General features: G+C 29.2%; 1 protein-coding gene across 1 annotated transcript in view; it reads left to right on the plus strand.

Annotated features, from left to right (window-relative positions):
* The window catches only part of tei (teiresias), a 90,374-nt gene that overhangs the window by 15,389 nt on the left and 48,458 nt on the right, over positions 1-26,527 (plus strand). Inside the window, exons 3-6 of the mRNA XM_065510893.1 lie at positions 466-692; positions 8,527-8,680; positions 20,419-20,558; positions 24,586-24,715. Of these exons, the coding sequence (XP_065366965.1) occupies positions 466-692; positions 8,527-8,680; positions 20,419-20,558; positions 24,586-24,715 (651 nt within the window). The remainder of the gene's footprint in view (positions 1-465; positions 693-8,526; positions 8,681-20,418; positions 20,559-24,585; positions 24,716-26,527) is intronic.

Below are 26,527 nucleotides of genomic sequence, written 5' to 3' on the forward strand. Positions count from 1 at the left end.
GTTTAAAACAACTTGTTTTTCCATTTTCTTTATTTTTATATTTAACAACAAGTTTTATAACTCTTTATTGCTTAGGAAAAACTAACAACTAAAGCTAAGCATGACCAGAACAAGTTATAACATGGTGTTTTCCTTTATTTCATTCCCCATTCCCTTACCATACTAAACACCTTATTTAAGTAAGAGCAACCAGATATTTGTGTCACACCAAATATCTAGAACATCTACAGTAAAACTCTGCAAAAATAAAAACAAAACTTATTTTCATTAAAAAAAAATTCCAACTTTTTTTATATGGCACAATAAAATGAGTTTCGTAAACTTAAATTATACTTTTCGGTGAACACACGTAATGCTAACTCTCTCGTTTCTATTGCTTGGCTTTCTTTAAGTTTGTGCAGTAACAAGAGTTTCAAATTTAATTTCTTTTAAATTAATTTTTTTGTATAATCTTTTGTTTTCTAGATCGTCCCAAGCCACCTTATTTGCTAATAGATGGTCGCCGTTTGGATGCTGGCAATATTTTTGTACCCGTCAAGGAAAACTCTGAATTGAATTTGGCCTGTATTAGTGAGGGTGGCAATCCTAAGCCTACTTTAACCTGGGAGGTTCTACTAAGTCCGGGTGTAGATCGCCATGCTCAAAAGGTTTCGGCAGAGGTTTTGGAACTGGAGGAGATTAAAAATGAAAAGGTAAGAGGGATTTAAAGTGGGTTTTATAATAAAGTAAGCGAATGGCAATATTTTTAAAAAGGTGTTTTCACACATTTTGTTAAGCTTTTGTCACCAAAACTATTATTCACTATACATTTTGTCTTTACCATAAAGCTTTTCACTATAAAAAGATTTTTCTTCTTTTGTTTGCACAAAAAGCTTTTTCAATACAAACAAGCTATTTAACAAAAAAAACTTTCAATTAGAAAAATATTATTTCTTGAAGAGAAAAATAATATTTTCATGAAAAAGGTTTTAGTGAAAAACCTTTTCACACAATAAAGTTATTTCAAAAGAAAAATTATATTAAGGAAAAAAACGCTTCAAAAAAAATTTATTTAGGAAAAAAGATTTTTCAATACAATGTAATATTTTCCACTAGAAAAATCAGAAAAACTTCGTTAAAAAAAATGTTTCATCAAAAATCTTTTTCAGTAGAAAAAAGGTTTCTGGAAAAAAATCTTTCAATAAAATAAAACATTTATCACCTAAAAAAAAATTTACTCGAAAAGCTTTTTCACTGGAAAACCACTTGTTTTTCAAAATAGCATTTTCTCAAAAAAAAATCACTCCATAAAAAAAGCTTTTTCAAAAAAAAATCTAAAATAAAACGATTTTCACAAAAAAAAAATTGTTTTCCAAACAAAAAGCTTTTCACTAGAAAACCACTTGTTTTTCAAAAAAGCATTTTGTCTAAAAAAAATCACTCCATAAAAAAAGCCTTGTCAATAAAAAAAATATAGTTTCGTCCAAGAAGCTTTTTCTGCAAAATAACTTTTTCCTCCAAACAAAGCTTTTCACTAAAAATACACTTTCAGCAACAAAAATTTTGAATAGAAAAATTTTACTCAAAAGACATTATTATTAGTATTTTTATACTTGGAAAATCACATCAGAAAAACTTTTTTTACCAAAAAAGATTTTCCACAAAAAAATATTTTCCACAAAGAAATATTTTTATAAAAAAAATATTTTAATAAAAAAAATATTTTTATAAAAAAAATCTTTTACTTGTAAAAACTTTATTTATCAAAACAATATTTTTCACTAGAAAAATCTTTTTCAATATAAAAAGCTTCACTAGCAAAAGAGCTTTTTCACTACAAAAACAATTTTTACCATAAGCTTTTTCATCAAAAAAAGTTTTTTCTAAAAAATCATTCCTTGCAAAAGCTTTTTCACGGGAAAGCAAATAGTTTCATCAAAAAAGCTTTTACTCTAGAAAAAAAAAATTTTCAGCTAAAAAGCTTTTTTCTTGTTTTCACAAAAATAAATCTTGTACCAAAAAGTTTTTCATAAAAAAACTTTATACTAGAAAACACTCATAAAAACGCATCAAAGTATGTTATTTAACTAGAAATTTTTGTTTACATAAATAGCTTGTTTGATAAATAAAAGTCTGCTTATCAAAAAAGCTTTTTTACTAGAAAACTTATTTTTACACTATATTTAATAAGAAAGCTTTTGCAGAAAAATAAGACTGTAGTAAACAAAAAATCAATATAATATTGTTACGAAATTGTACTTGAATTCAAATATAACGATTTTAAGGGCTGATTTAAAAGTAGCATAATGCGTTCAAATAACGGTGCTGTAATAGCAAACTGTAACATATCTGTGGGCATTATTAAATAATAGCTTTCAGTTGATTTGATCCTAAGTTGGCAACGCTGTATTCGAATTCGAATATTCAGTTAAAGAACATTGTAGAAATAGAGCTTTCTAGATGTAGTGGCAGAGATTGCAGTCGTGAGTGAGTTTATCAGAGACGCTTTTCGAATAAACATCAACTGAGTGCCTTAAAGTGTGTTGTGTTTTTCAAGTAAATTCGTGTACATTATAAATTGTGTCTGTATTTCTGAGAATTTATAAACGTGTATAAAAAAACATTGAGTGGCTATTTAATTCTGTTGTTGTTGTGCATTTTAAATAAATAAAGAGTTGTTACAATTTTTAAACTACTAAACGGCTTTTATTTGCAATCAAAAGTATCCGGTTTATTTAAAGGAAATAAACCAAACGTTTTGAAAAGGCTAAAACGTAACAATATTTTCTCTATAAAAGTTTTTCGAAGAATAAACTTTTTGACAAAGAAAACTTTTTTAAACAATTGACTATCGCCTTATAAATTATTTTTAAATTTTTTTTTTTTCAATTGCCTTTGATTGATAAGTAATATTCCATATTTTTGCAGATTTTTTCTAAATGCTTCTAGAAAATACTTTTACTAAACATATTTACAATCAATCACCCTTTTGAAAAGAAAATGAAATATTTCAACATAATTTTCAAATAATTGCTTTTAACAGCAAATTTTATGCGGCAATATAATTTAAAACTAATAGTTTTTTTTTAAATAAGCCCTCCTTTTTATCCGAAAATTACACATAAAACATTTTTTTTACAATTTTCAAATAATATCCTTCCTATTTTTTTTTTTTTTTTTTGTAACTAAAATTTTGTTCCTAATGTAGCCAAAGTAAAAATGTGTAGTTTTAGATGAAACATTTACATATTCTTCCCTTTTATATGGAAATTTATTGAACTAGATTTTTTAGTTTTGCATTAGAATATAAAACTAAAAAAAGAAAAAAATATATTTTTAACAAAAGCTTCAAATTTGTAACAAATTTTGGTAATACAAAATAAAAAAACAAGGGAAACAAGTAAAGGAGGATAACAATGGCCAAAGTATTATCACTCTAAGTTTAATATGCAGCCCACCTCCTGTGAAACCACAAAACATAAACACATCTAACATCACACACAAAAACACTGAAACGCTCATCAGCACCACCAGCAACACTATTAAACACACATGCATCAACAAACAGCCACAATAACGGCATCCTCATCAATATAACAAAAGCTTTTTACTCTCTCTCTCTCCCTCTCTCTAACAGTACACTTTTGTGTACTGTTAGTCAATAACCGTTACATGGCAAAAAATAATACTGCTGACCAAGTAAAATAATATTTAGTGTTTTATATATTTTTTATACATATTTTGTTTTTGTTGCTTTCTAACCAAAAATAAAAAAAAAAAAACAAGAAAATGTATATAAAAATCAACTTTTTAAAAAGAATCCCTCTGCTGTGTAATAAAAACACACTGTGCTCCACAAAATAAAACTAAACTGAGAGTGAAAAAAACTCTTACTCTACTCGTTGCATTATTGGTAACATACATCAACATCATGTTACAAATAAAACAAGAAGAAAACTAAAAAAAAAAATTTATATTGAATGAATGCATTGCATTGGACTGCATCATGCATTATAATGGCTTAAAACATAAAATAAACGAGCATAATAATGGCTATTTGGGACAGACTCAAATACATAGAAACTAAAACTACTACACATACATTTTCTATACATTTATACACACACACTCAATAATTTACAAAATAACAATTTGGTTTATAAATGTGTGCATGTATGTGAGCCACGCTTGAATGGTTATAAATGTTGCCAGCAAACTAAGTATACAATAAAACAAAATGAAGATTGCACAAAATATTTGTTGCAAAGCTGAAAAAAAATTAAATAAAATAACATATAAGAGTATTTATTTGCATATTAATAATTTGAGATCAATTTGTAGAATATTTTATAACATTGATTATCTATTCCATACTTTAAGGAAGCACAAAATGTCACTTACATTTAGATCAGTAGTGGGCATAAAGAGAATATGTTTAATAACATGTCTATATGTAATCAATCGTAGGACTTTATGTAGTACAATTTTAGCTTCTTTATGTAGTCAAATTTTAGCTTCAATCGTGGGTCTTTATGTAGTCAAATTTTAGCTTCAATCGTGGGTCTTTATGTAGTCAAATTTTAGCTTCAATCGTGGGTCTTTATGTAGTCAAATTTTAGCTTCAATCGTGGGTCTTTATGTAGTCAAATTTTAGCTTCAATCGTGGGTCTTTATGTAGTCAAATTTTAGCTTCAATCGTGGGTCTTTATGTAGTCAAATTTTAGCTTCAATCGTGGGTCTTTATGTAGTCAAATTTTAGCTTCAATCATGGGTCTTTATGTAGTCAAATTTTAGCTTCAATCGTGGGTCCTTATGTAGTCAAATTTTAGCTTCAATCGTGGGTCTTTATGTAGTCAAATTTTAGCTTCAATCGTGGGTCTTTATGTAGTCAAATTTTAGCTTCAATCGTGGGTCTTTATGTAGTCAAATTTTAGCTTCAATCATGGGTCTTTATGTAGTCAAATTTTAGCTTCGATCGTGGGTCTTTATGTAGTCAAATTTTAGCTTCAATCGTGGGTCTTTATGTAGTCAAATTTTAGCTTCAATCGTGGGTCTTTATATAGTAAAATTTTAGCTTCAATCGTGGGTCTTTATATAGTAAAATTTTAGCTTCAATCGTGGGTCTTTATATAGTAAAATTTTAGCTTCAATCGTGGGTCTTTATATAGTAAAATTTTAGCTTCAATCGTGGGTCTTTATATAGTAAAATTTTAGCTTCAATCGTGGGTCTTTATATAGTAAAATTTTAGCTTCAATCGTGGGTATTTATATAGTAAAATTTTAGCTTCAATCGTGGGTCTTTATATAGTAAAATTTTAGCTTCAATCGTGGGTCTTTATATAGTAAAATTTTAGCTTCAATCGTGGGTATTTATATAGTAAAATTTTAGCTTCAATCGTGGGTCTTTATATAGTAAAATTTTAGCTTCAATCGTGGGTCTTTATATAGTAAAATTTTAGCTTCAATCGTGGGTCTTTATATAGTAAAATTTTAGCTTCAATCGTGGGTCTTTATATAGTAAAATTTTAGCTTCAATCGTGGGTCTTTATATAGTAAAATTTTAGCTTCAATCGTGGGTCTTTATATAGTAAAATTTTAGCTTCAATCGTGGGTCTTTATATAGTAAAATTTTAGCTTCAATCGTGGGTATTTATATAGTAAAATTTTAGCTTCAATCGTGGGTCTTTATATAGTAAAATTTTAGCTTCAATCGTGGGTCTTTATATAGTAAAATTTTAGCTTCAATCGTGGGTCTTTATATAGTAAAATTTTAGCTTCAATCGTGGGTCTTTATATAGTAAAATTTTAGCTTCAATCGTGGGTCTTTATATAGTAAAATTTTAGCTTCAATCGTGGGTATTTATATAGTAAAATTTTAGCTTCAATCGTGGGTCTTTATATAGTAAAATTTTAGCTTCAATCGTGGGTCTTTATATAGTAAAATTTTAGCTTCAATCGTGGGTCTTTATATAGTAAAATTTTAGCTTCAATCGTGGGTCTTTATATAGTAAAATTTTAGCTTCAATCGTGGGTCTTTATATAGTAAAATTTTAGCTTCAATCGTGGGTCTTTATATAGTAAAATTTTAGCTTCAATCGTGGGTCTTTATATAGTAAAATTTTAGCTTCAATCGTGGGTCTTTATATAGTAAAATTTTAGCTTCAATCGTGGGTCTTTATATAGTAAAATTTTAGCTTCAATCGTGGGTCTTTATGCAGTAAAATCTATATGCCTGTCTTGCTGCCAGTTTTAATGCCATCCCGATTTTTACCTATTTATCTTTAATCATATAAATGCAAATTGTTTTCACATTTCCTTTTTTGTCTCTTTTTAAAGCTTAACTTATGCATTTAAATGCATTTATTTTTTTCCTCATAGCAGCAACATTCAAACGCTATTTAACTACTTTACATACATATATGCAGTGTTGTTTTTCCAAAGAAATTCCTGTAATTTACATTCTATATTGGCTTTACATAAATGCCAACACTTTTTTTTTTCACTCGCACACACACATAGTTATATTTTAAATTCAAGCAACTTACAACTCTTACACTGTGTTACAAAATTAAATACATGCATATGTATTTACCAAAAAATGTCTATATAAACTGCCACAAACTCATCATACACACATTTGCATATGCATGCATATGCAAGCAAATTTGCTGCATATATGTAAGTTTGTAACTACTATAACTACAAAAACAACTAGAAGTTCGTACCAAAATACTCATTGTAAAAGTACCACATATTTCATGTAAAGCGTTGGTATGCAAATTGTTAACATTGTATAAATTCAAAAGAGAACCCACAGAGAACAACAACACGCACACAATACAACAAACAAAACAAATGCAGTAACAACAACAACAATCAGTTGAAATAGCGGCAATAATAACAACAACAACAATGGCGGCAGCAGCAACAAAACCTGTTAAACTAAAATGCTAAAAATGTCTACCACTGTCTGTCTGTCTATGTGGGAGTATCATGCTAGGCTGTATAAGTTTAAGTGTGTGTTCATTAGGGGTCCTTAAATTTTAGATTTTTTGGATTTTTGCTGCTCCCAAAATGCTGAAAATTTTAGCAAAATAGGATAACGTTTAAAGATTGTAAATTTTATTTGCAGTTTAGATTTTCAGAAGACTTAAAAGACTAAAAAAAAAACGTTTGAACCAACTGAGATAATTAACAAATTTGAAAGGCATATGATAGATAATTGATCAACCTATGAAATGATTGTTGGTAAAAGGTCATTCGCATTTCAGACGCCTACTTATGGGTTAGCAAAGTTTAAAGTTGTAGAAAAATCAATTTTATGGAAAGTGAAATAAAATATTTGTTTAAAATTTTTTATTTTTATGTTTCTTTTTAAAGTCCTTTATAATCTAAAATTAATCCAGAAAAGATTTAAATTTTTTGTAAAATATCCCGAAAATATCCTGTAATAAATATTTTAGGAATCTGCCCATGATTTTTCTCAACATCCATACAAAATTCTTCCCAGAATATGAAATACCAGTATCCACGCTTAATTCAGCAAAACTTAGTTTCACGTTAAATGAAATCATAAGACGATATTTTGTTTGGATTGGTCCATATTTGGCTATAGGAAAATTTGGGTAATGGAAATCCAAAAAAAATCGTTTGTCTTTAGATGTCGTCTATTTTTAAAAAAAGCATATTCATCTGGAGAGATTCCCTTACATTTTCGTCAAAATCGTACAACAGAAACGGGGGTCAGGAGTTAATGGGTTAAACGGCGCTCCGAACTAAGTCCGCAATGAACAAAGTCCCCAAACCGCAAATGAATTAAGGCCCCAAAATTTTATATGGAAAAAACCAACAACGAAATTTAGGGACTTAGTTTATTCTTTGGGGATTTATTTCATTTATAAAATTGGGGATTTAATTCATAATGAAATTACTCTGTTTGCATTTAATGCCTTCGGCCGAGCGCAGAGGTTTTTTCCTCTGGGGTGTATCAAAAACCGGCATCGGTCAGAAAAGTTATTTTTGCTTTACGCATTCTTGGCGAAGCCGGTTTTTGATACAATCCAAAAATGTTCGGTTCATTTAGAACTTTTGGGTTTTAATCCATAATGAATTAAGCTCCCAATTTTGGGGTTTGTTCGTTGCGCCGGGTTAAGCATCACAAATAAAAGTGTTTTGCTAAAATGTCCATCATTTAACCCAGAAAATTTGTAGATCTTGTGATTAACCAAAATCCTAAAAGTGCAAAACAAGCGTCACCCTAGTATTGATATATATTTGGTAAATGTATAAGTTCATTTTGTAAGGGTATGAGTTAAAACAAGTATAATTCCTTTCCACAAAACTCCACATAAAATGTTTGCTTCCAAAATAAAAAAATAAAAAATACGAAAAAATATAACTGATAAAAACAATTTAACAAAGTTTTTTCCTTAAAACCAAGCCAGCCTTTCGCTTACTTTAAACCTATAAAAAAAAATCATAAAAAACAAATATTTAATACATTTTTCTCATGTTCTCTGTCTGTTCTCTTGCTAAAATTTATTACAGGATAAAAATTCATATAAAATTAATAGTGGCGCCAAAAGTGAAGCACGTCTGCCAGCTGTATATCGGGCACATCATAATGCACGCATTTTATGCGTTATGGAGCATCCCACATTAAAAATACGTCAGAATGCATCATTGCTACTGGATGTTCAATGTAAGTAATACCATCATGATTACAACAACTCAACACTTACACCACACCAATACCAATATTAATACAAAAACCAGCTTTATTTACTACACAAACATACACATTTTCACACACAAAAAATCATAAAAGTTATACAGCAAAGTACCAGAGAATGAGTCTGACTTTTATAGAATACATATTTCATAAAGTACTTGAATATTGAAAATTATTTAATGGATATTGAACGGTTTTTTTTATACAGTATATTTTAATTTTTTATTTATTTTTTTTTATTTGCAAACAACAACACAAAACTATAGTAAATAAATAAAAGTGCCTGAAAAATTGTTAAGTGAAAAAATGAGTAGCAACATCAACATCATAATAATACTTAACTTCAAGGATAAAAATTCACATTCACATGAGGAAAACTAAATAAAAAAAACAAATAAGAAAGTAGGTTCGGTCAAGGCAGACCATATAAAACCCAACACTGAGTATAATTTCAATTTTTCGGATGTTATGGGAGCTATGACTAATTATGAACCGATCATCTTAAACTAAAGCGACATGACTTTCGTATTTATAACACTTGTATTCGTAGCAAACTTTGTGTAGATAGGGGATGGATTAATAAGTATGTGACTAACACTGCTCCTGTCAACAGTGGTTTAAAAACTTTTTTTTTGGAAATAATTCAGTATCTTGGGAACTATTAGAGATATTGTAATGAAATTTTACACGGTTTGAGCTGAGGTGTTTTCGAGTTGATTTACCTTTGTTCAGCTTCCTTGCGCTAATGGGGGCAAGTACGTAGCCCCTCAAATTTGGTCACCTCGAGTCTCAAATTTTAAAAAAAAAATCGCGAAAAATCCATTTATGATCCGAATGAGCTGAAATGTCCGTTTAAGTGAGCCAAATTTTCTTTCCATTACGGATTGTGAGCAATATTTTACAAAAAATTTTAAAATAAATTTAAAAAAAAAATTATTTTTTAAAATCATTCCTGGAATATTTTACAAAAAATTTAAAAAAAAAATTTAAATCTTTTCAGGAATAATTTTATATCATAAAAGCCTTTAAAAGGAAACATAAAAAATCAAAAATTTAAAAAAAAAATATTTTATTTTACTTTCCATAAAATTGATTTTTCCACAAATTTCAACTTCGCTAACCCATAGGTAGGTACCTAAAACGCGTAAAACCCTTTTCAAAAACTCATATCAAAAGGTGATCAATTACACTGTACAACACCAAAAAAAATTACAAAGTCCGACCAATAAATTTTGATAGAGGAGACAAAAAAAATGTTCTTTAAAATAAAATTCTTAATAAATGCGAAATTAACCCTAGGCTCTCTTTTGTTAAGTCTTATTTCTGACTTTCTAGTTGAATTTGCCGTTTTGGTGTATTCAGGGACTTATAGTAAAATTTCACGGAACATTTTAACCGCTTAAATCCCTGTTTTAATGGTGTTTTTGGCTCTTTTTTTAAAATATGGACAAAAAAGACCCACACCTTGAGCATTTAAAGGGTTAACATATTCTACAAAAATGTTTTCCGTAACATTTTACATAAATTTGCTGAACGCATTTTATACCTAAAATGTATGGATCACATGGTTTCTTATGCCGATTAACAATAAGAATGTGCCAGAGTTGGGAAATTTTAAATACACCCCCCCTCAAATGAAATTCCGAGGTAAACTTTCAAAACGCCGATACACGTGTCTTTTTTTTTTGTCTCATCTATCAAAATTTATTGGTCGGACCTTGAAATTTTGGAAAAAATTTGATTTTGTTGTATAGTATTTTCTATAGTATGCTTTTTAAATGTTTTGATTATCTCATTTGGTTCAAAACTTATGATTTTTGCAACGAAAAATCTCAAATGGCGCCACTGTGCATCGTTTAGTTTGTACTTGACAGCCATTGATAGCAGACTACCTCGTGACAATTTCTTGAGGAGAAATTGGAAAAATTGTACTTTCAGCTCATTAAGAATTTTTTTTTGCGGAAAAAAACATTACTTATGTGCTATTTTTCTATAGCGAACGAGTACTTTGAGTGGAAATTTAACATGTGTTTTGTTATTGTAACAAAACCAAAATACATGTAAAACGTCCACTCAAAACGCTCATTCGCTATAGAAAAACAGCACATTAATCCAGGACTAAGCTAGACAAATACAATGAGAACTCTTGCACCATCCATTTCAATGGTTAATAAGTAGTTTATTCCATTTCGTTGTGGCCACTTCTATGGCAAAAATCCATGATTAGGCTACGAAATGCTTCTTCGTGCGCTCTATTCTCCGGACGAACAGACCTTCGTACATCGTTTAATCGACTCGGAAAGTGATTCTGTGACTACGAAATGCTTCCTCATCTGCTCTATTCTCCGGATTTAGCTCCCAGAGACGAACGGTCATTCGGACATCATTTAGTCGACTCAGAAATTGACTATGTGGCTACGAAGTGCTCTCTCATTCGCTCTATTCTCCGAATTTAGCGCCTAGGGAAGAACGGAACTTCGTAAATGGTTTAATCGACTCGGGAAGTGATTCTGTGACTATGAAATGCTCCCTCAACTGCTCCTTTCTTCGAATTTAGCGCTTGTAGACGAACGGACCTTCGGACATCGTTTAATCGACTCAGAAACTGATTCGAAGTCGATCGTTTTAGTTTAAGAAGGAAGTCAGAATAACATTTTTGTATGTTACAAAACATCATCACAAACACATAATACCCCTCGCCTTACTATGGTGGTGTAGGGTATAAAAACTATATTTAACAAGGATTTTTAAAAACAGAATTCTATGGATTTTTTTTTATTATTGCGTTATGAATTTTCCAACTTGAACTATTGACAATGAGGAAAAAATCGTATCCAACACAAAGAAATATAAATAAATTCAATGGCGTCTATTTAAACAAATACAGATTGCAATTAATATAAGTTTTTATTGAACATTGATTTTGCAATGTATTCAAATAATAAAATAAAAAATAATTTGCCATTGAAAATTAATAATTAAAACGAAATGCTAAAAAAACACCATTGAAAACCTCAAACAGAAAAGCCACTCTTTGGTAAACAAAATGATTTATTTGCATTATTAAGGTTTATTTTAATCATCTTAATTAACTGGCTGATTTAATTAAGTAAATAGCAGAGTCTTTATCTAGTTTATGTATAAATTTCTAATACTGTTTATATCTTGCTTGACCCACTGTGCATCATTTCTTGGTTATTGTGTCACAAAGTTTAAATTTCTCCTGCTTCTATATTTCTCTATTAATAATTTTAAAGAGGGATTTAAGATTAAAACATTTTCAAAACATCTTGCCGCCATTAACGTTTAAAAATTAAAAAGAAATTCCCAGAATTTTGTTTTTTACTTCATAATTTTTCATTTTCTTGGTGGTTTTAAACAAGAAATAAAAAATAAATTTAAATTGCTGGCGAAAATCGAAAAAAAAGCTGGAGACAGCTGCTCGAGATTCCCATGTAGCTTTTGTACACTTCATAAAACACAAAGTCAAGAGTCGTTAAAGTGTCATTAGCCAAACATACAGCCAGGCAGCCTAGAGTTAGCGTTGCAGAATGAGGAGGGGGAGTTAAACAAACTGTAAGGAAACAAACAGTCATAAAAAATGAATGTTAAAAATAAAGTACCACAATTTTCGTTTCTTACTGTTCCAGCAAGTATTAGTTTGTTTTCAAGATTTTTTGTTTATACGATAGTTTATTTTTTTGGTTGCATTCTATGAATTTTTCCTTTAAATGCCACCAAAGTTGTCTAACAAGAATCTCATTGCTAAGGCTTGTCAATTGCCATAAACCTCAAAAAACTAAAGTAGAAAAATTGTTGCAAAATGCATTTAGTGGAAAACGGCAGCCAGCTTTCATTGAAAGCCAAACAACAAAAGATATGCCACACAATGAGTGAACAATAACAAAACAACTGAATTAAATTAAAAAGAAATGACTTTAAATGTATACAACAAAGATGCTGGAGAATATGATGATGATGACGATGTTGATGCCGATGCTGATGCTAAGAATTGCTTTGCTGATAAACTAAAGCCAATTAAATGGTCTGAAAGTAAATTGCAAATGAAAAGGAAAGAAAATTTGTTTTGAATTTTTATGCAGTTTTATTTGTAGCATTTTATTTTTTTTAATAGTTTCACTGGAAAGTGGGAATAATGAGGAAAGAATTAGTTTGATAAGTAAATAGTGGTAGGGAAGTAAAGTTTTATTTTCAAGCATTTGTACAATATCAATTTATTCAAAGTATTGGCCATTGTTTATGACCTTTTCCCATCTTTCTGGCATCATATGGATTCCGAGCCAAGGGAGGCCAAGAGGGAGCGTTCAAATATTATTCGCACGGTTCAAGGTCTGGACTATAAAACGGGCGAGGCAAAACTTCACAAATACTTCATTCTAAATACTTTTTAATAGGTATTGCATAATGTGGCAGGTTCCCTGTTATGATCTGGCCAAACTTCAGCAGCTCATAAAATATAGGGCCCTCTTGCTCCCACCAAATACACAGAGCATTACCTTAGAGCCATGGATATTTGGCTTTGGTGTCGGTTCGGCTGGTTGCCAGGGCTACACATACGATCACTTCGGTTATTGTAATGGAACAATTTTTCATCGCAAATAATGATTCGGTGCCAAAATGGTTTTCTTTTATATCGTTCAAACATCATTTCGGAAAAGTAAAATTGTCATTCAAGGTCTCTTCAAGGCTTCAGTTCGTTTGGTACCCAATTTACCAGCTTTTGGATGAATCTTGCTGGTCGCAAACGTTTTCAAGTTGCTGCTTGAGTAGCTCAAAATTATTTTGCAGCAATCTTCATGAGTTAATGACTCTAATTCTTGTTCTTTAAACTTTTTTTGGCTGGACTAGGCGATCTCTGGTTTTAACTGCACAAACCATTTCTCGCACATTGAAACCGATGGAAGACATTCATCGGTGCTTCAGCGGCACCTTTTTTTCAAATTAAGGAAGTAAAGCAAAACTTTTCCCATATGACTACTCGAGTTGTTATAGATGGAATTTCATCAAACGAGTTCAAAATCAATTCAGGGGTACCGCAAGACTCCGTCCTTTCTCCTACTCTATTTCTTATCTTTATAAACGACCTTCTACATCCAACTTCCAACCCTATCTACTCTTTTGCAGATGACAGCAACATTTGCCATTCATATGCATTAAATTATAGACCAAGCCTGTCGGAGATTCGGGCAATGAGGCAAAATATGAATGATACGCTCAACCAAGATCTTGTGACAATCTCTGAATAGGGTTGTGTGAATAGAGTCGATTTTAATGCACGCAAGACTCAATGTTGTATGTTAACCCATAAACGCACAACAGATCATATTGCTCCATCTGTTTTTATGGGTGGTGTAAATATTAAGGAATCAGAAGCTCTTGATGTTCTAGGCATGAGTATTCAGTGCGATGTCCTCTGGACAAAATACATTTTTCGAGTGCCGAAAGAAGCATTCAAGTGCCTTGGTTTTCTACAACGGTGTAAGAAATACTTCACTCCATCTGATCTCCTTACTATTTACACCACTTATATCCGACCTAAAATGGAATACAACTCTCATGTGTGAGCCGATGCTTCGAAGTCGATTTTGGAGTTACTCGACCGCGTACAGGAGAGGGCAAAGATGCTTATCGGTGACAGTAGGGTATCCAGCTCTATTGACTCACTGGAACATCGTCGCAATGTGGGTTGTGTTTCACTGTTCTACCGATACTACAATGGTATGTGCTCTGATGAAATTAGGGAACTTGTTCCCGAAACCCGATGTTTTTTACGCAACACACGCTCTTCGGCAAGGGCACATCAATTTGTTGTCGACTGGACAGTAGATCGCACAACACATTACAGGGAAAATTCGTTCTTTAGGCGTACTGTCCGTAAGTGGAATAAGCTTCCTCCTGAAGTCTTTCCTGTCACTTTCAATATAGGAAAATTCAAATCAAATGTCCACAAACACTACTCCCTCTATCCTCCCTCCCATAACCTATTTTCCTAGTTCCAACACAATGCTTTGCATGAGTAGGGGTCATCCCCTGAGTGCTGGTCAAAGAAAAAAAAATTTAAAAACAAAAACTGCGTTCAAAAGAAACGCACTGCGTTTGATCTATTGCAAATCCCACATTTTTAATAAAATTTAATTTTTTTTCGTGTTTTCCTTTATTAAGACTTTTCCGTTTTTGGAGGTGAAAATTTAATTTTTTCACCCCCTTGGATCCGCTCCTGGTATAGGGTATTATATTGTAAGCTTGAGCGCCTATACTTTCTTACTTGTTACACCTTACAAATGCAGTTTGAAGCTAATTTTTATATTTTTTAAAAATTGTATAGATTTTGAAGAGGTTTGCTATGGAAATTTATCCATTTCTTTAATTTTTTCCTAAAGAATTTAGTAATATATGTTTGAACACATATTTTATTATTATTTTTATGTAAATACTAGTTGACCGCCCCGGCTTCGCCCGGTAGCTATTAACTAATATTAGTTCTTCAAGTTTCTCCAACACACATACACCTGCCTGTTCTTATTTATTTGCAAATAAAAAATCAAAATTTGTACTGCATACTTTAGGGGGCTTTTTATACACTTCACCTTCGTGAGAAGGGTATATATAAGTTTGTCATTCCGTTTTTAATTTCTACATTTTTCATTTCCGACCCTATAAAGTATATATTCTGGATCCCAACAGATAGCGGAGTCGATTAAGCCACGTCCGTCTGTCTGTCTGTCCGTCTGTTAGTTGAAATCTATTTTCTGAAGACCCCAGATATCTCCGGGATCCAAATCTTCAACAATTCTGTTAGACATGCTTTCGAGAAGTTTGCTATTTAAAATCAGCAAAATCCGTCCATAATTAACGGAGATATGAGCAAAAAACCGGGACAACCTCGATTTTTGATCTATATATGGACAATATGGATATCTAATGATAGATATTTCAAAGTCCATTGCAACGATGTAGATAAGGCTATAGTAAGTTGGACCTACAATGGGTCAAAATCAGGAAAAATATTTTTTGACCCGAATTTTTTTTTTCATCAAAAAATTTTGTTTTTCATAAATTTTTTTTCCAAAAAAAAAAATTTTAAAAATACTTTTTTAAAAAAATTTGAAAAAAAATTAAAAAACAATTTCGAAAAAAAAATTTGAAAAACAATTTAAAAAAAAAATTAATTTTGTATACCTAAAAATATTTAAAAAAATTTATTTTAAAGTATAATTTGGTGAAGGGTATATAAGATTCGGCACAGCCGAATATAGCTGTCTTACTTGTTTTTATTACATCAAGTGATGCCATTAAATACATGGACCATTTCATTTTTATATATGTACTATTTGACAGCCCCGGCTTCGCCCGGTAGCTATTTACTAATGTTATTTCTTCAAGTTTCTGCAACCTGTTTCCAACCTTGCCTGTTCTTATTTATTTGCAAATAAAATATCTAAATTTGTATTGTATACTTTAGGGGGCTTCTTTTATTACATTTGACTGGACTCAAAAAATTATTTTTTTTTTATTACAAACCATCTCCTGAAAATTTCGAATCGAATAAAAAAAAATCAGCCAAATCACTCCAGCCGTTCTCACGTGATGCCATTACATACATGGACTATTTCATTTTTATTTTTATTATATAAATATGTAATTTAATACATTTGTAATAATATTTTTCTTTATTTTTTTAATATAAATAATAAATTTTTATATTTTGATTAAATTTTTTATGTTTCTAATAATAATAATACCATAATATTTTTACAATTAAACTTTTATTTAATTCGTTTTTTAAAAATAAAATTATTTGTTTAAAAAAAAATTGTATTGAAATTGGCATTAATCCAATCAATTACTAAGTACTAGAAAATCCATACTAATTGGCAACACTCAATATTTGATATTCTCTTGTGTGTATATGTGAGTACACAAACATACTCATGCATTTCACAACATGTTCAGTAGTTAGGATGGGCCCCCAAAAAAATCTGATTAAAAAAAATCCGTTTAATAATTTTAAAAATCAGAAATTCCGGACCACTTGAAAAAAAATATTTTATGGTTTTCGATGTATAATTTAATAGGATTTTCACATAATACCAAAATTACACATTATTCATTTGGACCTTGCTACAGGTCAACATTGGGTAGACAGCTTTAGTAAAACAAATACATCAAATGGCGAAACTTCCCTTTTAGTTGCAATCCTACACACACCTTTTAGGTCCTTCCTACTGTTTACAAATGTTTATCTAGTTTATTTGGTAGTATTGGAATGAACATAAAATTGTATGTATATATGTGTGTGTAAATGTAAATAATACTACAACTACAAACAAAATCTAAACCACAATACAATTACAACAACTGCCCAACAACATCATATAATCCCAATGAGATTTTGTTTTTGTTTTTCTATTAATACTCCAACAGTCAAGCTAATAATTCCATAACGGTTTAGTTATAAAAAAATTGAGAGATAGAAAAATAAAAACCAAAACAGGACCTTACAAAAGCCAAACACAACAATGCAGTAGTCATTGTACATATTAGAGTGGCCCTTATTTTGCCAAGGTCTATAATTGTTCTCCATAATTTTACAACCAGAAAACTTATGATAATTTTAGCAAAATCGGTTGCAAATGTTATCGGAAGTTTCGAAGAAATGATGAAAAAAAATAAATTTTAAATGAAAAATTTCCTGTTAAAAACAGTTTTTGTATTTCATTTACATATAGATGTTTAAACAGAACAATTAACCATTTTCTTTTGAATTTAGTACCCAAAAAATTAAATTCAAAAGACAATCTCTGTCTTTAACGGCAAAAGCCATCTCTCGCACATTGAAACCGATGGAAAATTTCCGTTTTTGGAGGTGAAAATTTACTTTTGACCCCCTATAACTCAGGGAGTTCTTGACCGATCTTGTTGTCTGGTTTACTATTCAATAGTGTATTTGAATGTTTATGTATCTGACGCCTATTTGCCGTTTTGCTTGATATTTTTACAGTATGTCTGAAAGTAATTATTGGTTATTCCTTTTTGAAATTTCAAGTGGGCGTGGTACACTCCTATACAAAGTTTATTTTAATAATCCAATATCTAGAAAACTACAATGACTAAAGGCCTCAAATTACATGAGAAATTCCATCGTTTGTATAAATATTTGAGGCAAAAATGGGAGTAGTAGCCCAGTGGGCGTGGCACTCCCCATATGAAAAATTTAATATATTGGAAACTATAAGAAATAGAATCCATACATTTTGTACCGGTTATTCAATCATCAATATTAATATTTAGGACAGAAATGGGCAGACTATTAAAAGGGCATGGCTTCAAAATTCATATATATCTGTGTAATTGTATTATGTAAAGCCTTGAAACTTTGTATGAATTACTTATTTAGGCCAAAAGTGGGCGTGGCATCTCTCATAGATATGAATGTATAGGACAGAAATGTGCGGACAAATTAAATACTAAAATTCGTATATCGTGGAAGGTAGATTATGCAAAAATTTTATAATTTGAAATTAAATATTACAAAATAGGAAAAATTTTTCTGGAGAAATAATTTTAAAAATTTTTTGGACCAAAAACTATAATTCCTCGAAATCTTTATAAATCTAAAATCTTAATCCTCATTAACTGTTTGTTAGAATCGAATACAATTTTTGAAAATTTCGATGAAAAAAATTTTAAAATTTCTAAAATATTCATGAAGTTTTATTTTCTATTTGTTTTTGGTCTCAAGCTATAAGATGTCAGAAAAGTTTTAAAACTGTTTTGAAGAGAAATTTTTTCAACATTTACTTTTTTAGCCAAATCTTGAAACTTCGAATAAAATGTTATAAGAATTTGATAAAATTTTCAGTATTTAGATTTTAGATTACGGTTTTATTATAATTTTAGATTCTTATAAATAAAATAATTCTTAAAATAAAATAAGTCTTGTGTGTAGCAATGTGTAGTTGTGAATGGAAATCAATGTTTTGAAGTGTATAATTTGAATATTTAATAATGAAAATCATTTGTATTACGTATCGAGTATTACGATCTAGAGTATTATAGAATTCCAGTTATATAAAGCTTTACAATAGCATTTATATGTTTCTGAAATATTCTGAAGCTAAACCTTAAAGTTTTTTTTTTCATTTTTAATTGAAACCAGTTCCTAAAGAATTCCAATTCATTTGAACTTTAAGGTGCTTTGCCGTTATTAATTCCTAACAAATTATCTGATTTGTTTTTCTACCCAAAAATACTAAGTAATTTCTAGAGAATTCTAATACCAAAAATGACTTTGCCTAAATGTATACTTTACTTTTTATGAATTCCTAGAATCATGCTACATATGAAAGACAAATTATGATAAACCATTATAGATTCATTGATGAGTATAAGATTTATTATATTTTCATTATTAATTCTACTAGTAAGATTTATAAATAAAACAAATTGAAATAAATTGAGAAAAAAAAAAATATAAAAAGAAAAAAATTAAAATGGTCTCTTATGTATGTAATATCTGGCAAAAGAAATTGTTTTATACATATAAACTTTGTAGTTAAAAACCTATGTTGTAACAATTGTTGTTATTTTGTTAGGGATTTTGTTGTTGTTGTTTATTTTTATTTGTATTTTTTTTTTGGTTTTGTTTTGCCTCTGATGAATCAAATACAAATTACAGACAGTTGATAGACAGCAGTTTTGTGTATTTAACAAATGAAACAGTAGACACAGTCTATAAGGACAGACATAACGGATACTGTGAAATACAAATGAATGGACAGATAGACAGACATACAGACAAATAGACTGTCAGACAGACAGACGGATGGACAGACAGACAAACATATAGAAATTGGTTTTTAACAAATGAATTGAATGAATACACAATATTTCTATGACCAAAGCAATGTTACCCAGGACTACTACATACAATTACCATTTACATACATACATACTGTGTATTATACTAAATACTTGAAACTGATATGAGTAGGGGTATTTGGCTTGTTTTTTTTTCTATATTTTTTATTTCATATTACATATAAATCATACTTGTATATTTTATTCAATAGAGATTTTAAATATATTGTATAATAAAAAATATATCTCTCTCAACATGTAAATGTGTTCTACTGGAAATAAGGATGGGTGTCTGTATATGGCTTTAAAAAAGATATTCATTTATATAGTATGTGTGTTTAAATGATTTGAATACAACAAAAAAAATATCATCAAACTTTAATAAATCATAGAAAATCCTATAGAAAATCTGTTAGGTTGTGGTTTTTACACATACATGATATTTCCCTGCCACAAAACAAAACAGTCTGTAGACAAAAAAAAAATTATGGAAATGGAAATTTTCATTTTGTTAAAAAAATAATATTGAAAAATGTATTTAAATAAAATTGTAGTTTTTCATTGATTAGTTTTACATTTATTTAAGTGTTTTTAATTTTTTTTATATTTCACTTGTCTATAACAAATTTTTGTGATTAAAATTTATTAGGTTTTTTTTGAATTTTTTATAAATCAAATAATTGTTTTTTTCAATTTTTATTTCAAATATATGTAGTTTTCTATTTACACAAATTGTTTTTTCTGTGGGTGTGTGTTTTAAGGTTTATTGAAATTTGTCTTTATGAAATTTAATGAATTTTTATAAATTTTTTTTATTTTTATTTTAGATACTCCTTCATTTGCCATATCACGCACGCCGGGCTTTGGTTATCCATTGCGTGAGGGCATAGAGGTTTCATTAAAATGTGATGTGGATTCAAATCCGCCCAGTACACCCAGATGGCAGAAGGATGATGGTGATCCACCGGTATGTATAAGAGAGTTTTCTACTAAATATAAATATATGGAACAACTATTCTTTCGTAATGTAATAAAATTAAAACCAAGTTAGCGAATCCTTAGGCTTGAAGAATTAAGCAGAAAATTATTAGCTATCATATAGCATTTAAAACTTAAATGTTGATGTAAATCGCTAACAGAAATCTTTATTTAAGACAATTGTTTATAAGTAGTTGAAAGCAAATATTTGTTTAATAAAAACATTGTTTATGTTCTAATGTCGCGTTCTTGTACTGGTCATTCATTTAGAACTTAGTGGCTAATTATTTCATATAACCAAACATTGATTTTCAAACTATGTCCCGTTCGCCATCGTTAGTGTAAGTTTTTCAGAAACAATAAATTTTATTCTCTTAACGTGCATATGTGGAGGGGTAAAACGTAAAACAAAAGAAAATGGGAAGCAACAATGCGTTACTAGTAGGGCAGCGTTAGAAGAAATCCACTAAAGTATAAAAATTATTGCGATAGAAAGAAAACAAGCAAATGAGCTATATTTGGCAGTGCCGAATCTTATATATTCATCACCAAATTATACTTTAAAATAAAAATTTTTAATATTTAAAAAAATAAAACTGAATTTTTTTGTGAAAAAAAAATTTAAACCAAATTTTTTTTTTTTAATTTATTAGTGAAAAAAATTGTATAACAAAAAATTTTTTTGCTGAAAAAAAACTTCGCAATAAAAAATATTTTTCCCGATTTGACCCAAAAATTGTTTTATTTTATTTTTTTAATTAATTAGTGAAAAATTGTATATCAAAAAAAATTTTTTTCCTGAATCAAATTCGGGATAAAAAATATTTTTCCCGTTTTTGACCCATTGTAGGTCCGACTTACCATGGCGTTATATATTACAAAGGTCTTTGAAACCTCTATCCTTAGATATTCATATTGTCTATATTAATGACTTAGTAATCCAGATATAGGTCAAACAAGTCGAGGTTGTCCTGGTTTTTTCCTAATATCTCAGCCATTTGTGGGCTGATTTTCTCGATTTTAAATGGCAACAGAATCGGATTTATAGCGTATAAATAATATATGTGAGTTATGTATTTTGGGGCACCAGAAAGTTGATTTTAATATACAGACGGACACAGCTATATCGACACCGCTATCTATAACGATATTTTTGTTACTTTTTAGTTATTGAGGTATTATAGAAAAAGTTTGACAAACCAATAAATTATAAATACCCAGCTATTGATGAAATTACTTCAACTTCAATCTTTATTACAAAATAGACTGACAAATATGTCGCATTATAAATGTCGCGTCTATACTAAAACAAAATTAATGTAAAAATTTCAACATAACATATTGTTACGTTTTAACCATTTCAAAACGTTTGTTTATTTCCTTTAAATAAACCGGATACTTTTGATTGCAAATAAAAGCCGTTTAGTAGTTTTAAAATTGTAACAACTCTTTATTTATTTAAAATGTACAACAACAGAATTAAATAGTCACTCAATGTTTTTTATACACGTTTATAAATTCGCAGAAATACAGACACACTTTATAATGTACACAAATTCACTTGAAAAATACAGCACACTTTAAGGCACTCAGTTGATGTTTATTCGAAAAGCGTCTGTGATAAGCCCACTAACGACTGCAACCTCTGCCACTATTTATAACACTGCCATCTGCACTCTAGATTGATCTTTAACTGTCTACAGCTTTCTAATACATACGCCATCTGTGGTGTACTTTCTACAATGTTCTTTAACTGAATATTCGAATTCGAACATACGGTCGCAAAACAGCGTTGCCATACTTAAGATCAAAGGTCAACTGAAAGCTTTTATTCTATGTTAATAATGCCCACAGATATGTTAAAGTTTGGGCACTGCTATTTGAAAGCATTATACAACTTTAAATCAGCCGTTAAAATCGTTATATTTCAATTCAAGCACAATTTCGTAACAATATAGTAACAGAAAGCGATATTATTCTCCTTTTGCTTAAAAACTAGCTATAAAAAATTATGTCCCACTTCACAGATTTGTGTATTTTTCTAGAAGCAGTCGAAAACGAGTTCTATTTTTTGTCGCGTTTTTGATTTTAAGTTTATTGCTAATATGTTGGAAACAAGAAAAGAACATAAACTACCTTTTACACTAAACATGGAATAAACATTTTTAATAGTTCTTTATTATTTTCACTTCAATGACGTACAAATGTCGCGTTCTTGATAAGATATCATAAAAAGAGAGAATATAATGGAAAAAACCACGACAGCCTTGATTTTAGACCTATATTTGATTTATACAGAATTACTAAATCATTAATATAGACAATATGGATATCTAATGATAGTTATTTGCAAGACCATTGCAACGACTTATATAACGTACAATGGGTCAAAATCGCGAAAAGTATTTTTTAAACCGAACAATTTTTTTGTCATACAATTTTTTTCACTTAAAACAATTAAAAAAGAAATTTTGACAAAAAAAAATTTTGAATTAATTTTTTTTTTCAAATTTTGTTTACCTAAAACAATTTAAAATTTTTATTTTAATGTTGAATTTGGTGAAGGTTACCTATTTTTTTTAACATAGTTAGTTCAAAGCGGCATATTAACAAGTAAGAGTGGTATATTCGGAAAAAAAAATTCTAATTGTAATTTTAAATTTTTAAAAAATTATTTTTTTTAAATTAATTTTTTTTTTTTAAATTTAAAATTTTTTTTTTTTTTAAATTTTAATTTTTTTTTTTTTAAATTTTAAATTTTTTTTTTTTGTTTTTTCAATTTTTTTTTGGTGAAAAAAAAATTCTGGTTCACAATTTTTTTTTCCCGATTTTGACCCATTGTAGGTCCAACTTACTATGGTCTTATATACGTCGTTGCAAATGTCTTCGAAATATCTATCATTAGATATCCATATTGTCTATGTTAATGCCTTAGTAATCCAGATATATGTAGGTAAAAAATAGGTAAAAAATCGAGGTTGTCCTGGTTTTTTTCTCATATCTCAGCCATTTGTGGACCGATTTTACTGATTTTAAATAGCAAACTTCTCGAAAGCATGTCTGACAGAATTATTGAAGATTTGTATCCCGACGGTATCTGGGACTTCAGAAAATTGATATCAACAGACAGACGGGCAGACAGACGGACATGGCTTTATAGGGTCGGAAATGAAAAATGTAGAAATTACAAACGGAATGACAAACTTATATATACCATTCTCACGAAGGTGAAGGGTATAAAAACGGAGCGTATAATTAATACGATTATTTATTTGAATTAATATTAAGTATACGTCTGTTATTAAGAAAATACTATTTCTTTAACAAATAACCTCTAAAAATAAAAAAGAACATTTTTGAAAATAATTTTTTAAATTTTTGAAAAAGTGAATTTGAAAAGAAAATTAGAAAATAATAGTATAATAGTTTTTTTAAGAAAACAAAAAATTTCAAAATAAATCCTTTTTAAAATGCATTTTAACATCAACTATTTAAAATGTCTATTTAAAAAAAAAATTGTCAAAAAGTACCTTCTTTAAAAATTAACTTTAAAAGTACGTAATTGGTACTTTTTAAAACATTATATGTAAAAAAAAGTACTCTTTTGAAAAAATAGCTCAGTTAAAAAGTGCTTTTCATAAAAAAAAAATTTTAGCAAAAGAACTTTTGACAGATATTTTTTAAAAGATAAATTTTTATTCGTGATATGTTTAACTTTGGAGCGATATAAGGCCCCTGTGAATATTTTTAATACTAGATTCTCAATTTCACGAAAGTTTATTTTATTATTTTTTAAATTTCCACTCATTTCAAAAATTAAATAAATATCAAATCAATTTAAAATTTATCTTACAGCTTTATTGTTATTTATGTTCAATAGCTTATATTTTACACTTGACTGCTTTATTAAAAAAAAAAAACAACCAACAATTTTATCCCTTCTCTACATAAATAAAAGAAAAAATTATCGAAATTATTTTTAAATCACATGCACAACATAATTTCCATACTTGCAGGTTCCACAAACTGGTGATGGTTTTCTCAATTTCACCTCGATACGGCGTGAACATTCCGGCTGGTATAAATGTACATCGCGGCATTTAAATTTTCAATATTCATCGATTGGTTACTATCTAAGTGTAAGATGTAAGTATAAAAAAACAAAAACCAAAAACAATTTAAAAATATAAAAAATCATGATTTAAACCCCAAAAGTTATCAATATTTCATAACAAATGACTGCACAAATGCGTAAAATTACCTTAAAAAACACACACACAGACACAAAAGGCAAACTTCAATACATACACATGTATATGTAAGTAAGTGTATGTGTAATATTTAACACAGAGACAACATTTTTTATTGAAGCATAAAAAACCTCGATGTATGATTTTCAACAACAGGGCCAAGACCAAAAGAAAAAAATATGAAAAAAAAATATGATTTTTTCCCCTTACCCAATAATTTTAATATTATTGCTTTTGACTATCAGCAACACATTGACAACCAACACCCACATACTCAAAACACAAGTACTAACCCTCTGAAATTTATGTAGAAAAAAAAAAACTTTAAATAAAATATATAACATCAACAAGCAGGAGCAGGGAGACAAGCAGGCTGGCAGGTCATGAAATATGAAATCGAAAATTACGAAAAAAAACAAAAAAAAATTTAACATCGAAGGGTGTTTTTTATAGGCACAACACATGTCAAATGACAAAAAATATGTTCTTATATAAATTTTGGCAAACAAATTTGAAAAAAACGAACGACAGCTCTCAAGTGTAAACATTCTTGGGGTGTTGACAAATTTTTATATGCAAAATTCAATACTCTCAACAACATATACCAAATATATGGAGGAGGGGGTACATTTAAACCCCCTAAATATGTATTTGAAAAGGTTTTTTTTAGTATTTTTTGAAAGTTCATGTGTATTTGTGCCCTGTATTATGTGTGAGTAGACTAACAGCTTTTCAAATGTGTTTGTTAAAATCTAGTAACGTCTGTTATGAATATAAAACTGTCTATCTATGTATGTTTCAGAGTGTGTGTGTTATTTATATATAATCACTTATATACACACACAGTGACATACGAAGAAAAAGTACACTTGTTTATGGTTGTTGTCGTAAATATTTGCATTTAACACCAATTTTTTGCAGACATATTTGTTTTATTTTCTTGCTGTTATTTTTGCAAGGGAAAGTTTATAATAATAGATGAGAAAGCTAACAAAATGTGCAAAAACATTTTTGTTTAAAAATAAAGAATTTAAAAATTGTTATAAATTTATAACAAAATTTAAAATTTTTGCAAAAAAAAGGACACGAACCGACCTGCTGATATCACATGCGCAAAAAACTTAAATTTGATTTTCTTGACTAAAACTGAACTGAAATAGAATTAGAACTGAACTAGAACTGAACTAGAACTGAACTAGAACTGAACTAGAACTGAACTAGAACTGAACTAGAACTGAACTAGAACTGAACTAGAACTGAACTAGAACTGAACTAGAACTGAACTAGAACTGAACTAGAACTGAACTAGAACTGAACTAGAACTGAACTAGAACTGAACTAGAACTGAACTAGAACTGAACTAGAACTGAACTAGAACTGAACTAGAACTGAACTAGAACTGAACTAGAACTGAACTAGAACTGAACTAGAACTGAACTAGAACTGAACTAGAACTGAACTAGAACTGAACTAGAACTGAACTAGAACTGAACTAGAACTGAACTAGAACTGAACTAGAACTGAACTAGAACTGAACTAGAACTGAACTAGAACTGAACTAGAACTGAACTAGAACTGAACTAGAACTGAACTAGAACTGAACTAGAACTGAACTAGAACTGAACTAGAACTGAACTAGAACTGAACTAGAACTGAACTAGAACTGAACTAGAACTGAACTAGAACTGAACTAGAACTGAACTAGAAC

Source organism: Calliphora vicina, chromosome 5 (assembly GCF_958450345.1).
Source record: "Calliphora vicina chromosome 5, idCalVici1.1, whole genome shotgun sequence".
Taxonomy (NCBI): Eukaryota; Metazoa; Arthropoda; class Insecta; order Diptera; family Calliphoridae; genus Calliphora; species Calliphora vicina.